Below are 16,916 nucleotides of genomic sequence, written 5' to 3' on the forward strand. Positions count from 1 at the left end.
TTCTTTTGAATTATGAAATATAACATATACCCAAAAAGCAATAAATTTCCAAGTGCATTTTAACAAGTAGTTATAGGACAGAGTTTAAAGTTTGGTATGAGTTATTTCTTCAGACCAATTGAGGATTTGGAGAACGTTATTCTTTATGCCCCTATACTTTGCAATTGATAATATATGATGCTGTTTAAAAGAATTAATTGGTCATACCAAAGGGCAAGTGTGTGGGGTGGAACTAGTGTGGCAGTTACAACACAGGTTTGGGAGTCAGACAGATATAAGGTCTAGTCTTTACACAACCGTTTATTGTATGCATGAATTTGAGCAATTATATCTCAAATTCATTTTCCTCATTTGAAGAATAGGCTATTCATTGTATGTGTTTCAGAATGACTGTAAGTGAGCCAATGTATGTAAAACATTTAGAGCAAAGTTTGGCATCTTGTAAGTGCTTAATAAATACTATTTTCTTAATTTTGCTTATTTCATTGATTTTGTGGGCTTGGCGGTTTCATTATTGATTAAAATATGATGCTGATAGGGTCATCAGTATACGTTTCCCATGAACGTCAAACCATTCCATTTTTAATTTATACCAACTGTAGAACTGGCTACAAGGGACTGAGATGGTGAGTATGAAGCTTCTGTACCACAGAAATTACATGGAAAACACTGTGAGAAATCAGATGCATTGTTTTCATTATGGATGAAATAATTGACTGCCTATTAGTATTTCTAGCTGAATTTGGATTTTCAATTTATATACCACAAAACCTGAAGAGAAACATGCTATTTCTTCAAAGATCATTAATTCTTGAACTTATTTTTTATTATTATGCTATAACAATTTTGTGGTTACTAATGGGCTTTAACTCCACATTATTTTGAAGGTAAGAAAAACTTTTATGATTTCTTTTAAGAATAAAATAAATAAATCCCTAAGGCATTCCCCAGCATATCTAATTATTTTGATTTTGAACTGCCAGCCTTGTTGAGGAATGAATGTTCTTCAACTTTTAGGGAAATTCAAGCTATCTTGTTTTCAGATAAATAAACATTTTCAGGAAAATTTCCTAAAATAACATATAACATTGTGTATCTAATAAGGCAGAAAGCGCATTTGGTGCTGATTTCACAGCATGAAACCACAAAGGCAAAATTGGTCATGGTGAATCAAAGGTCCTGGGTTTTAAGGGCTCCTGGGAATGTATTTATGAATTGAGACATTGATGTTGATAACACTTAAGCTGTCACCTGGCTCTTATATTCAAGGATTTTAGTAGGTGCATATGATTAATCACCATTTCCCATCATTACTGCTGGCTGGGAAAACAACAGCAATGATGATCTGTATTCAGCTGCAATCTAACTATAATGTAGTAAAGACATAAATAGAACGCGGTTGCTGAAATATCAGGCTTTCTTTATTTATAGCTATAATTATCTATTATCTATCTATCGATTGATCTACCCACCTATCTATCTTTCAATCATCTATGGTTATTCACCTGTTTACTCTGAGAAAATTGGGACAGATTCTAGGCAAAGACTGATAATATCAAACTTCAAATATGTATTTGTTGGTTCTGACCCCTTTTTATCCCTTTTTAAATTATTGCCAGATACTTTGGTTCTTTGTGAAGGCTGCAGTTCTGGAGATATGTTATCCTTCCTGGAAAAAGGGGAAAGCAACCTTCAAATTATATCCCAAATTTTGTTTTATTAAAAAAACCCACCGATGCTATATTTTCTGGAGTCTGATTATCCCCTGACATTGTGCAGTATCATAAAAATTAAAGCTTTAATAAAAGGAAAGATGTAAATATGCTATCAGATACAATATATTTATTCTCAGATAGCTTTGGACAATTCAATAATTTTTCATGTTCCTCACTACTAGAATCCTTGTCTACTTACTGGATGGAGCTTTCGATACGGGTGATAGTGAGGAAAGCAGCAAGGTTTGCTGTGTAAGATGAAATGACAATCAAAGCAAATAGCCACCAAGCCCCCATCATCATTCGGGTAGCCAGAGTTGTGTATGGGACTTCCCCACCTGCAGAAAGAAGAAAAGAGATTAAAAGAACATTAATAAGCATTTATTGAGACTCTTGGGTCATATAAATTCAATACCAAAGTGACTATTAAGTTGTGAGAAATCTTCCTACTTCATGTCAGCATAGAACTCTATATTTGCTTATATTCATCACTTCATATTTAATTCATGTTTATTAGACTATAACATAAGACCTAGTCAAAAAAGTATGATAAGTATTTAATAGCAACATGTCTAAATGATAGTTCATCCCCTTTCTGTACAACCCTAGAATTAATTTCTCTCTTATTATAATCATGGAATATACTTTCCATGGGCTTTTTTATTCACTAGTTAGGTGATATCAATGCTGTTACGCATATATTTAATATAACTTTTCCAACTTCCAATCCAATATATAATATTGAAACAATTGTTTTTGATTAAATTCTTGAGAAACCTAAGTTATCAATGATCTGATAGTCATACATATTTCTGTAGGCTTCAACATCAATATATTTCATTATATTTGCCTGTTTTTTCTCCTAATTCATTACACAATCTCATTGCATAATTCTCCTCTCCATCTTCTATATGATGGAATGTCCTTCACTCAGTCCTTAGATTACTTATGTCACATTCCTATCCTGGGAAATCTCAACAAGTCTCCTGACTTTGTATACATCAACGGTATATGCTGATGACTTTCAAATTTGTATTTTGAGCCCCACACTCTCTAGAGAGCTAGAGTCAAATGCCTATATGATTTCTAGTTGGAATCTAATGGACATCCCAGACTTATCTTATCTAATGCAGAACTCTTATTTTCACTCTCAGATGAACTCCCATCCACTCGGGGAATAGCTCTAACATTGACTCAGTTGCTCAGACTCAAATCTTAGGAATTACCCAACGTCTTATCAAGTAGAAAGTCCTGTTCTGTTTACCTTCGTAATATCCCAAATCCTACCTCCTCTCATCATTTCCACTGCTACCACACAAGTCCAAGCCAATGTCATCTCTTCCCATTCTGGTCACTACTACTCCTAGGTCCATCATCATAGTTTTAAAATTGAAAATAAGATCATGGTCCTCTTCTGATTACATCTTCCAGTGGCTTTGTGTCACTATTAGAACAAAAATCAAAATCTTTTCCAAGGCCATCCAGACCCTACATGCACGATCTCAGGTCAACTCTCAAATCTTGACTCTTAACTACTTTTCAATGGGCCTTCCTAACTTTTGCTGTGGATACTTCTTGATTTCTAACCCAGTGTCTTGGCAGCTACAAATTTTTATTCCTGGAATTCTCTTTTCTTTAACATCCAGGTGACTTACCCTTCAATTTATTCAGCTTTCTGCTCGATGACACCTCTTCACGATGCTCTTCAACTTTTCATCCCCACTCTATCAAAAATAACTTCCTCAACCCGATACTCCCAAACTTATCAGACAGTAATTTATTATATGTTTTATATATTGGTGCTTACTTTTATCCTTTATCAAATAATTCCTAATATTGGAACAGTTTCTGTACCATATTAAGTGGATAGTATTTTGTTGGATGACTAGATGCCTCTTATTAAATATTAATATTTCCTCTAAAGTAAATTAGTTCTTATACTAGTAGTAAAAATAAATCAAAGAGATAAAATAGTACCTCTACCTAGGAACATCAATACGTGAAAGACCCAGCAGGGTTTAATTAGTTGTATCAATAGGGCAGATTTTTACTCCAATCACTAGTTCTCACAGTCTAATATGTTTACATTCTAAATGCAGCATCAACATACCCTTTGGCCATTATCTGAGCTGTTTTCCTAATGTACTGAATTCACAACAGGCTAACCTCTGATATCTGGAACACATTTTCCAGAAGCAGTTGTAATGCATTTTACATGCTTTCTTCTTCATAGCAAAGGAAATAGTCACTCAGCTTTTAAAAGATATAAGTAAAAGAAAAATATTTATTTTTAAATCCACGTGGGGGCCTCCTGGGCAAAACAACTAATTGAAAAAATAATAAAATCTGAATACGATTATAGCTAAAGACTGAATTGATGTAAGTATGTACAACTAAAGTAGAACAATACATTTATGACTTAAAAAGTCAATTGGAGGTTTGTTTCTATTTAGTTTTAGCATTTATTAGAGTTGTCATCAACCATATGAAAGAATATTTGTTATACTTTCTTCATCTGTGGTATGAAATTTGCAATTTTGGGATTCAAATATTCCTTTACAATGCAAATAAAGTATATATCTGCATTTAGAAATCAAATGTTGAAAGTAATGGGAATCCTGACTTCCAATTCTGGTGGTGGTGGTCTAGATTATTTAGAACAATCCTCCCGCTAAAACCAGTAATAAAAATCATGGAGCTTATAAAGCAGTTAAAAATTAAAGAGCCAATACTGTGAAATACAAAACCCAGACATGACCTGGCATTTGGGACTAATCTTCCCTGAAAGGCATGCACCAATTGAAGAAGAGGTTGAGAATCTGAATAAAGCCTTTGACAGCCTTCAAAATTTAGGTTGTTACAAAAAATTGTGGTCTGGAGTTTGCTAACATGGGTGTGGGCTGGGACAATCAGAAAATTCCCATATGCTTGGAAATCAATAAACACAATTTTAATTAAGTCACAAGAAAATGAAAACTCACAGGAAAAATAAAAACTATTTTTAACTGAACGATAATGAAAATAGCTCATAGCAAAACTGGTGAGATGTAGCTAAATTTGTATGTAGAGGAAATTTATATGTATGTATATATAAGGAAAGAAGGCAGAAAAATTAATGAGCTACTTTTCAATTTCAAGAAATTTAAAAAATCAGCAAGTAAAACATAAGGAAAATGTAAGGAAGGAAATAATAAATATAAGAACAGAAATAACGAAATAGATTTTAAAAAACACAATAGTACATTTAATCCAAAATAAATCTGTTTTTTTTTAAAGAGCTGTTGAGACCAATCAAGATAATAAGTGAGGGCACATAAAATAAGTAACAGGAATAAAAACCATATATTGTTAAAGACTGCACTGACATGAGAAGGAGTAAAAGAGGATAACTTGTACAATTTTATGCCAATAAATTTGAAAGTTGAGATGACATGGATAAATCCCAAGAAAAAAATTAATGCTCTTTCAACTATTATATATATTAAATCCAGAATCAAAACATTTCCATTGAAAAAATTCAAGGCCAGGAGGCTTTACTCACAAAATCAACCAAATCCTTATGGAATAATTAACCCCAATATTATACAAACTCTTCCTGTGGTTTAAAAAAGCAGGAAACTATTCCATTCATTTTGTGAGGACAGCATAACTTTAATACCAAAACCTGACAAGGTAATTACAAGAAAGGAAAATTACAGGCCAACCTTTCTCATGATTATAGATAGAAAATTCTTAAATAAATCGGCAAACTGAAAACAGCAATATATAAAAGGACATCACAACCAAGCCGGGCTTATTATATGGAATTGAGCCTGGTCTGGCATCTCAAAATCAATCATTATAATTCACTATATCAGAGGCATAAGGGAGAAAAATCATATGATCATTTCAGTAGATGTAAAAACAGCACAGGTAAAATTCAGCATTCAGTCTTAAGGGGAAAGAAATGTAGCAAATTAGAAACTAAACATTCTTTCTTATTCTCATATAGAGAACTTTTAGAAAACCTATAACATATACATGATATTTATTAATAAAATAAGCATTTTTTTGAAGACTGCCTTAAAGTTCACTAATTGTCACACTTTTATTCAACATTGAATTGGAGGTCTTAACTAGTGCAATGCAAAAAGACACACCGAGAAAGAACTTAAGGATTGGAAATAATGAAATAAAAGTGATTAAATTAGAGAAGATATAAGTGTGTATGTAGAAAATCCAAAAGAATATAGCATAAATTACTAAAATTATAAGTTGGTTACCAGTTTATGATACAGAATCAAAGTTTAAAAATCAATTATGACGTTGAAATGGCATGTATTTTTTAATTCCATGTCTTAATTGTTGCTAGTGTATAATAATATCATTTCAATATCATTAAGAATATCAAATGCCAAGAATAAATGATGCTAAATAAATCTACATGAAAAACAAAAACTTTTTGGGATGAAATAAAAGAAGATTAACTTGATACATCATGTTCATTGACTGAAAGACTCTTTATTACAAAATCACAAATTATCAAGTTGACTCATAGACTTGGTAAATTGCCAGGTTCTTTGAATGAGCATGTCTGTATATATGTGGGGGTATATATTGTATAAATGAATGGAAATTTTATATGAAATTTCAGAAGAGCAAGGTATTGTTCAGGAGAAGAGAAAGACTGGTTCTAGCTGACTACAGCTTTATACATAATTAAGACACTGTATTATTTTTACAAGGATAGACCAAATAAATCAATGAAAATTATCCATGTATCTATGGATACTTGATTCATGCCCACCTGCCTAGAAGGCACTGCCAGGCAGTACAGAAGGGACAGTCTTTTATTTAGCAGTAGTAGATCAACTAGATATATATGTGTGAAAAAAAATGAAGCTTGTCTCCTAACATACTGTAAACAAAAGTCAATTCCAAGTGACTTGTACATGTTAATGTAGACATTAAACAATAAATTTTAAAAAAAAGGAGAACATATTCACAACTTTGAGTAGAAAAAATTTCTTGGACAGAGCACAAAAAGCACTAGCAACAAAGGGAATGTTTGATATATTGAACTATATTAATAGCAAGTAGCTTGAAAGACATCATATGAGAATGAAAAGACAAATCATAGCAGAAGACATTTGCAAAATATATATCTAACAAAAATCATCAATATATATTAATAACTTCTATAATCAATAAGGGAAAGATACAGGCAACAATCAGAAAAGTAGGAAAATTCCTTCACAAAAGAAGATAATCAAATGACCAGTAAATTTATGAAAAGATGGTAGCCTCATTATTAACTAGGGATATGTAATAAAAGAATAATGAAATATCACCACACACCCACCAGAATGATTAAAATAAAAAGACGGACAATACAAGTGTTGGTGATAACGCAAAACAACCAGAATGCTTGTACCCTTTTGGTGGGATAGTAAATTGGTTCAATTGCTTTGAAAAACAGTTTGGCACCATCTCTGACAACTAATATATGCAGTCTTATGACTCAGCAATTCCATTCCTTAGGTACAAGAAATGTGCACATGAATATTCACAGCAGCCTTATTTATAAAACCCTAAACTGTAAGCAGTCTAAACACCCATCAAGAGTAGAACAAATAAATAAACTATGGCGTATTCATAGCATGGAATATGCTATACAGCAATGAAAATGAACGAACCTGAATTCCACATAATACCATGAATGAATTTCACAAACCTAGTGTTGAGTGAAAGAATGCACTATGAATGATAACTGTCCAAAAACAGGCAAAGTGAATGATAGTGGTATGTAGTCCCATAAGTGATTACCTTTGGGAAGAAGGAGGGAAAATGTTGGGAGGTGGTCAGTGGGAACTGGGTCAGGGGTAATTTGCTATCATTGTCTTTGGACTGACAACACAGCTGTTTATTTGGCAGTAATTCATTGAGCTTCATATTTAAGTTTTGTGCACTTTTCTGTCTGTAAATAATGTTTCATAATTAAAAAACCAAACCAAAGAAGAGAGGAGTAGGTATTAACAAAAACATTTTTCCCCTTTTCCTTTTCTATTTTTTTTTTTGCTTCTCTTTGTTAACAATTTGAAAGAATATCTTTTTACATATCCAGGAACAATCAGGTAACAGACAAAAAAAAAAAAGTCTGCTAAAATAGAAACAAAATTTCACCTGACTAATTAAATCATGGCAAAAAATAGGCATTTCAGGGCCCTTTAAAGGCATGTCTCTTAAGTTGGGTACTTTGATTCCTGCAACCCCTAATGTATCTAGTCTCCCGATTTCACATTGCAGGAGAACAAAGAAATTGCATTATCTAAAGTGATCCCCTCTGCTGTATGGAGGATCTCCTGGACAGATTTGCAGTTTGTGGTAACTGTTTGCCAAGTTAAAAATATACCAACCTTGCTACTGTATATGTTATCTTATTTATAAAAGTTAGAGAAATAAAATAATGTTTTGCCCTCAGGCAAGATTCTGAAACTTGTTAATTCCACCTAGGCCAGGCAAAAAATTGTTGCTATAAATCCTATTCTGTGTGAGTACACATGCGTCTTTGTGTTTGCCTAAAAATCTGAGAGTAATTAATTATCATAAGATTCTTCAATTTGTTTTTGGTAAATCAGGTTCTCGTAGCATTAAAGACTCAGAAAATTTTTATTTTATAATTGGAACTGTTGAACTCTTCTATGAAATATGACTAAGAAAAAAATAGAAGAAAAATTATTACTTTTCTTTACAAAATTTCCTTTTTCAAGGGTTGGGTCCTTATTGGAACAAAGTTACTAGCAAAATGGCTTAAAGCTCTTCATAACAAATAGAAAAAAATCAATATTAAGGATAACAGAAGGTGTTCAAGTAAACCGAATAATATTTATCAGTAAATATTAGAATTTCTTACACTTACAGATTCATAATTTAAAAAAATGAAGTAGGATACTGTTGGCAATTAATTATGGAAATCACTGCCAGTATAAACATATTCTACATTCAAGGATGGAAGACAATGTAACTAACATCTCCTAAGTGCTTACTGGATGTCAACCACTTTTACATATTAATTCGTTCTTTGAGGATTATTGGTAAATAGTCAAATGGGGAGACTGGCTCTGACCAGATTTGTAAATACTTAAAAATTTTTTCTTTTGGTGGAAGACGTGGGAATAAAGAAAGGGACATGAGTTAGCAGTGCAGTTTGCTGCTGTAGGTCTGCTATATCAAACCCATTTGCAAGCCAGGGCAGGTTTCCCAAAATGTGGAATGTCTATATTGGTAGAAGAGATGGCTCTAGGTGGTAGGAAGGGAGAAGATAAAGTAGCATTGTGTGGGCAGGGCAGTGGTGGCTAAGGCAGAACCTGTCGTGCTGGAGACCCGGGTTCGATTCCCAGAGCCTGCCCATGCCAAAAAAAGAAAAAGAAATAATAGCAGCGTGTTATATTGAAAAAGTTAATGCATTTACAATTTTCTTTCTATATTTTTTATCATGGCAAGAACAAAGCCTGAGTTTCTTTAAAATTTTTAAGCCATTTTTAAAATAGGGAAGGCAGATCTAAAACTACTTTTGGCAGACCACAGAAACTAATTAGAATTTACTAGCATTTCATTTACATTATACTTATAGTTGTTTTCTAATTAATGCAAATGATACTGCTTTTGTATTTATAATAGTGAATATAACCTCTAATAGCAATAACTTGAATCCCTCTAGAATCTCAATGTCAATCATTCTACTTTCCCATGCCATCTTTGAACTTATGAATATCCTCCCTCTGTCACATTTACTGTCTGACCAAGATCTATGATCCATTGACCCCACTGCCTTTTCACTGTCACCAGGCCACATAGATACATTTCTCTTACATGGTTTAGATCAAGTGATTCATTAAAATCATTTCATGGCATTCACTCTCAACTCCTTTGAAAGTCTCTTGAATTTCTCTTGAAATTCTCTTTTGAAATTCTCCCAAACCAAGTCAAATCCAACTCTCGCCTTACTGTGTGTATCAACAATGCATGTGGCTGTAGAATAACATGCAGCTGTATAGCTCATTTTAAATTCACCACCACAAACTTCAATTGAGCCTTGAATGGGGACCCATGTTGTAGTGATCTGAGGTCACATTACATCTTGCTAGAGATTCTCTCTTGCACTTTTCTAGACACTTGTTTCAGTTTTTCTCTCTTCTCTAATACCCAACAACTCTTCCTCATCCTCATACTCAGTTGATGAAGAAATCTATTTCACTTAGAAAATTAAAGCAATCAGAAGAAACTTCCAGAGAAAAACAAGGTGAAAAACAGTTTATAGAGTGCACATTTGTGTAAGAAAGGAGGGAAATATGCTTATATTTTCAAAAGAAACAAGGGTGAATGTTCTAGTTTGCTAGCTACCGGAATGCAACAACCAGAGACAGATCGGCTTTTAATAAAAGGGGATTTATTTCATAGTTCTTCAGAGGAAAGGCAGCTAACTTTCATTTGTGGTTCTTTCTTACATGGGAAGGCTCAAGATAATCTCTGCTGGCCTTCTCTCCAGGCCTCTGGGTTCCAAAAGCTTTCCCCAGGGTGATCCCTTTCTGCATCTCCAAAGGCCTGGGTTGAGCTGTGAGTGCTGAGATGAGGTATGCTGAGCTGCTTGGGCTGTGCTACATTTTGCTCTCTCATTTAAGCACCAGCCAATTAAGTCAAATGTCATTCATTGCAGCAGGCACGCCTCCTAGCCGACTGCAGATGTAATTAGCAACAAATGAGGTTCACGTACCATTGGCTCATGTCCACAGCAACAGAACTAGGTGCCTTCGCCTGGCCAAGTTGAAAACTGAATCTAACTACTGCAGTGAAATAATAACATAGGGAAGATGAAGGAGCAGAATAGAAGGGATAAGAATGGAATTAAGATTTCTGTGATTGAACTTTGTTATTTAGCTTTGAATTTGGAACGTGTAAACATTTTATATAGTTAAAAAATTAAATTAAAAAACTAAAATTGAAAACAAATGGATATAAATAACCTGAGACTATATCATGTTAGTGGCATGATTATACAGAGGGAGGAAATACATCAAATGAGTTTTGAAAGCATTTGATTGTACCCTTCCATTGAAGGTTATACTCCTTTTGGGACAGCCAGCTCATTCAGCCCTTTTCTCAGGTTCCAGTAACAAGTCCTTGCTCTTGCTCCTCAAGCCTAGGGTTGATAATACTCCCCTCTCTAACTAATTGATAGGGCACCAATCTCTGTTATTTCCTCGAAACCCCACCTCCATCCTTGTTAATTGTCCCTTTAATGCCTTTAGTAAATTTCCTCAATTGCCCAGATCAAATATGCCATCTGTTTTCCATCTAGTATCATGCATAGTCCCAGGAAATTGAGCCACAATAATAGGAATCTGGGATTAGAAAGCTCACATATCTGAGTAGAGCATATTGGTGAAAAATAGAAGACTGATAAATTAGCTTATAGTTACATCATGATTATTCAAATAACGACTAACATTTGGTATGTGATGAAGTACAGGTAGAGTGCTTTGCAGTAATACTAATTTTAGTGATTGTGCTTCCAGCTAACTACTTTGAAATCTCAGAATGAATATGACGAGTAAAGGAGAACTTGAAGGCAGTGAATATCCAGCTCAGACACATGGAAAATTTAAAAGTGTTGATGGTACCTTAGAATAAGTCTCTTAATTTTATGGTTCAGAGAAGATATGGCTGAGGACAAGACTAAGGCATGGCTGCAAGGGTAACACAGTTCAATCACCAATCCTTCTGCCATGAAAGTTCTCTCAAGCTAAGGTAAGGGCGAGAAATGTGAACTTCTAAACCTCCCATGCCCCATTGCTGTTAGAAGCAACCTCTCAGTTCATCTGAGGGAATCAGCTTTACCCACATAAATGGTTCTCAACTACTGGACCTGGGGATCACAATTCTCTCCTGAACTCACCCACATCACCCTCATTTCCTCTAGGCTACAAGTCAGACACTAGCCTAACCAAGTCAGGGAAGTATAAGGCCCATTTATAAAAATTTTAGAGCACAGAGTTTGAAGTGTAAGAATTGATTAGGGTAAATATATTGTCATATATTTAGTAGTAGTGATCTGGGATTTGAGATTTAATGTGCTGGCTTGATATTTTGGGTGGTGGTGGATGTGGTTTGTAAAATTGGCTAATTGAAAACTGGAGCAATAAAGAAAGAGGCTGAAATCCACTTCTATGGCATACTATAAAGGTTGAGGGAGGTGGGAACGTTGGAATGGATCTGTACTAAACAACATGTCCCTCTCCCTTGCATATCCAAGAGAGAGGATCCACAGAACACTCCCTACACAAAGGTACTAGGAAATGCAGGACAAGGTAGGGACATGCATCTCTGAAGAGTTCTGTGTACTTGTGCTCTGTAGGCCTGAGATGACATTGAGGAATGCTGCAATGTGATTGGATTTCCTGATATCAAAATTAGTACAGTATCCCAGATTGGTAGAGACTAGGTGGTGAAGCTCAACTATCAGCAACAGGTAAAATTGGCATAATATGCCATGGCTGTTTATTTATGGTAATTGGAGAACATTGATCTTCAGCGATCTATAATATTCGCTTATTGATCACAGGATGAAATTGATGGGCAGCTTATTAAGATGCCTCTTAACTATGTATGGAGAAAACAAGTCTAGATCTGAGGAGAGAAACCTATCTTTAATACTTAGTAGGGATTTGGAGCGTCTTAACCAATTCCCAGACCTGAGCCAGTTTACAAGACCTGAATCCCACTATTGAAGGAGAAACCAGAATCTTTTAGGATGCATATATCCATATATCTATACGTGTATCTCATGAGTCCTCCACTAGGGTTGTCCTGTAGGCACCTATGGGCATTTAGCACAATGACTGTGAAAGAGAAATACCCCGTCATTCTGGGGGTTAGTTGATATTGGCTTTGACCTAATATTATCCCAAGGACACAAAAATGGCATGATTTACTAGTCGGAATGGGGGCCTATGGAGGTCAGGTAATAGGGGAAATTTTGATTCAAGCCCTTCTAATAGTGGGTCCAATGGAACCTCAAATCTATCCTGTGGTTATTTCCCCAGTCCTGCTTTATAGCAAGAATAGACTTAGTCTCTGGGAGAATCCCCACAATAGTTTCCTAAGAACTATTTTAGAAATTAAGGGTTAAGCAAAAATCCCTTAAAAACTGCCTCTTGCTGACAAAGTAAGAAACCAAAAACAAAACCTCAACCCTAGAAGAACTGCTGAGATCAGTGAGGGCTCCTACCACATCCTCATTTAACTTACTGGTACAAAAGCCAGATGGCTCTTGGAAAAACTTTGTTGCGAATAATATGGAGGCAATGTGAATCTCAGCTAAATTCCAGATATGGCATTTTATTAGAACAAAACAACAGTCCTTGTGAGCTGGTATGCAAATATTGACATAGCAAATGATGTTCCATTATTATAAGAAAAATAATCAGAAGAATTTTGCCTTCACAAGTCAAGGACGGCAGTACAATTTTACTGCCTCGCCTCAGGGCTATGATAACTCTCCTAGCTTCTGCCATAATACAATTGAAAGGTCTTTGAGCATCTTGATATCCAGAGAAAAGCACGCTGAATCATTATAGGGATAATACTATGATATTGGAACCTGCAAAGCAGGATATAACAAAGCAGCCTGAACATCTCAATAACCCCCAGACAGGCTATAGACTTGAGGATAAACCCCACAAAAGTCCAGAGACCTGAAATCATGTAGACAAAGTTTCTTGGGATGCTGTGATAACCCTCCAGAAGTAGTGGCAACATACTGCACCTTGCACTTCCCACCAGAAAGAAAAAAACATTACCTTTTTTTAAAGAACTCTTTGGATTTTGAAGGCATCTGTATGTGTTACTCTTGCCATTAGCAGGTACACAAAGGAAGCCTTTTGTGTAGGACTTCCTTTGTCCTACACAAAGGAAGGGTAGGACTCAGAAAAAGAAAAGACTCTAAAGTGGATCTACGCTTCAGTGCAGGCTGCTCTGTCAACAGGCCCTATGGCCCAGCAGGACCAATGGAATTGGAAGTATCTAAAGTAGATAGGGATGCTATATGGTAAATGCCAATAGGATTGACACAACAGAGCCCCTAGGGCTTTGGATTAAGTTCATGCTTTCTTCTGTCTTCAATCATTCTTTATTTGATAAACACCTCTGGCTTGTTACTGGATTCTGGTAGAGACTGGACACTGGACAACGCTAACTGCTTATACAGCCTGGAACTCCCATCATGAAATGTATATTATCTGATCTACCAAATGTCTACAATGGACATGGCATATCCATTGTAAAATATAAATAGTATCTATGAGACTAAGCCCAAACAAGTCTGGAAGACACAAACAACTGTACAAGCAGGTAGCACAGACTTACAGGAACTTGCTGTTTCTGCTTCTTGGTCTCCCTTCAACCCATAGCTGCCGCGTTATTGGAAATTCCCTTAAGTAGTTATTTAATTGCACAACCCATTGCTCAAACAAACTAGGCATGTTCTTTTCCAGGGTATTTGAATTTACTGGCCCTCCGCTTTGAATAACCTTCCCCCAGGTATCCAGATCGTTCACTCTCTGGCCTCCTTTAAGTCTTTCCTCATTTGTCAGTTATTAGTAAGATCTTCCCTGACTGTTATATTAAAATATGTTATGCTTCATCCCATTCAGTTACTCTCTGTTTACATTTACTCCCTATATAATATGTCACTTCCTAATGTCCTATATAATTCAATGATTGTGTTAAATGTTTGTTTACTCCTCCCAACACACACTTATGTGTAAGCACAAGGAAGATGGCAAATTTATCTAACATGATACTACTTTACCCTCAGTGTACGTACACTAATGCATGACTTAAGAAATATTTATTTGTTGAATGAATAAAGTAAAAATGTTAAGTGATTGAAGGAAATATATTACTACTGATAGCAAAGTAGATGAAGGATAAAAGCAGAAGAGCAGCTGAAATTTGACAGAAGTCTGCAGTTGATTTAATAATCTTGTACCAATGTCGATTTTTTGTTTTTGATAATTGCACTATTTTTACACAAGATTTTAACATTAGAGACACTGGGGCAGCAGTATATAGGCACACTTTATACACTTTTTGGAACTTTTCTATTAAGCTAAAATTTGTTCAAAATAAAATGCCAAAAAATATTAATAGCAATAGAATGCAGGCATGGCAAAAGTTGTGTAGATGATGTTCTCCAATGACTGAAGTTTGAGAAAAGTGAAACTATAGGATGGTTTTGCAAATCCAATTTATAAGAAGAGATTATGGTAGGAGAATAGGAAGGAAGGAGGGGAAATGAAGAAACAAATGGGAATACAATAATTGGCTATGGCAAAATGACTAACTGATGAAAAAGAGCAATTCATTTTGTGCCAAAATTTCTAAACTGGGCAAATATTGATAAATATGATCATGTAGTTAGGAAAACAATATTTAGCCATATAATGACTGAAGAGACATTAAAGGTTGTATTATATTAAAGTGCTTAAAATTTTCTTTTTATTATTTTTATTTTTGTGCAGCAGATTGTAATTGCTACCTGATTACAGAGCAAATTACACTATGAGTTAGGTGTCCTAATTTATGCAGTAGTCACAAGGTACATGTGGCTGTTAAAATTAAAATAAAATATAATGTAAACTAATTTCTTCAGTTTCACTGGCCACATTTCCAGTACTCTTTAGCTGCATGTGGCTAGTGACTGTCATCCTGGAGAGTGGCAGACAGCATTTTCATCATTGCCAAAAAGTGCAATTGGGAAGTATTCTTTGAGACATTCCTCTCACATTTTTGCAGTTCAGCACACATTTTTTGCCCTTCCTATGAAGTTGGGCAGTGTGGTGGTTTGGTGCTGTATGTACCCCAGAAAAACATGTTCTTAAACTTAACCCTTCCCTGTGAGTGTGAACCCATTGTAAGTAGGAACTTTTGTTGAAGTTACTTCAGTTAAGGTTTGGCACTCCTCAATTAGGATGGATCTTAATCCTATTACTGGAGTCCTTTATAAGCAGAATGAAACTCAGACAGAAAGAGAGCAAGTCACAGGAAGCAAGAAGCTGAAATGGAACCCAGAAGAGAATAGGAGTTGCCACCATATGCCTTGACATGTGACAGAAAAACCAAAGATTACTAGCAGCCAGCCCCAAAATGCCACCTTCTCCAGGGAGAAAGCATTGTCTTGATAATGCCTTGATTTGGACTTTTTCCTGGCTTTAAAACTGTGAGCTATTAAATTCCCATTATATAAGCCATGCCTTTGCATAGCATTTGCTTGAGCAGCCTAGGAAACTAAAACACACAGTGAAGCACATTGCCTCTGTGTTTCTAAATCTCGCCCATTGTATCCCCAAGCTCATAGTAGGAAAATTCAAATTACTCCAAATATTATAATAACACTGTAAAGATTTTGCATTAAGGAAATAAAGGAGAAATAAATCTGTGATAATGTCACCATTTCAATAAAATGGGCAATATTTTTTATCTCTTTCTTTTTGGACATCTTTCTTAGGTAATTAAAATAAATTAATAGTCATATCACATGCCAGGCTTACACTTTTGTATCCAACTTATTATATTTACAATGGCTGAATTATATTTCATCACTCATTAGTACTATAGCTTACTGAAATATCCTCCTATGTTCTGAAATTTATGCTATTACATATTTTGTAAAAAATATGTTCAAACATGTTATCTTTTAAGTTTCTGAATTATTTTCTCTGGACAGAATCTATGAGGAGAAGTCATTTGGTGAAAAATGCATTTTATATGTCTTGTACAAGTGATAAGAATTTTCAATACATTTTATAGCATCACTTATTGAACAAATGGGGATAGGTAATATCACTTCTCTATTGTTAACAAATGTCTCTCTGAAGTGTTGACATTTCCCTTGATTTTGAATGACAAGTTATTGTTCTGAACTGGCTGACAAGTTTATTTGCAGATAAGCAAATATAGGCTAGAAGATATTAGAATGTGTAATTGAAATGGCAATTTCCTATACATGGGAGAAGATTCTCTAACTTACCATTTAAAGTTTCATGGTAATTACAATACATATAAAGGTGCTTATAAATAGCAATTCCTTCTTTCCAACTCTTCAAATTATTTATACTCATCTTTCTTTTAAAATTCACATTTGTATATATGGTGTTTAATATT

General features: G+C 34.7%; 1 protein-coding gene across 3 annotated transcripts in view; it reads right to left on the reverse strand.

Annotated features, from left to right (window-relative positions):
- The window catches only part of GRID2 (glutamate ionotropic receptor delta type subunit 2), a 1,588,850-nt gene that overhangs the window by 294,771 nt on the left and 1,277,163 nt on the right, over positions 1–16,916 (reverse strand). For all 3 annotated transcript variants that reach the window (XM_077142855.1, XM_077142857.1, XM_077142856.1), the window contains one exon: positions 1,915–2,053. In XM_077142855.1, the coding sequence (XP_076998970.1) occupies positions 1,915–2,053 (139 nt within the window). The remainder of the gene's footprint in view (positions 1–1,914; positions 2,054–16,916) is intronic.

The sequence above is a fragment of the Tamandua tetradactyla genome, chromosome 24 (genome assembly GCF_023851605.1).
Source record: "Tamandua tetradactyla isolate mTamTet1 chromosome 24, mTamTet1.pri, whole genome shotgun sequence".
NCBI lineage: Eukaryota > Metazoa > Chordata > Mammalia > Pilosa > Myrmecophagidae > Tamandua > Tamandua tetradactyla.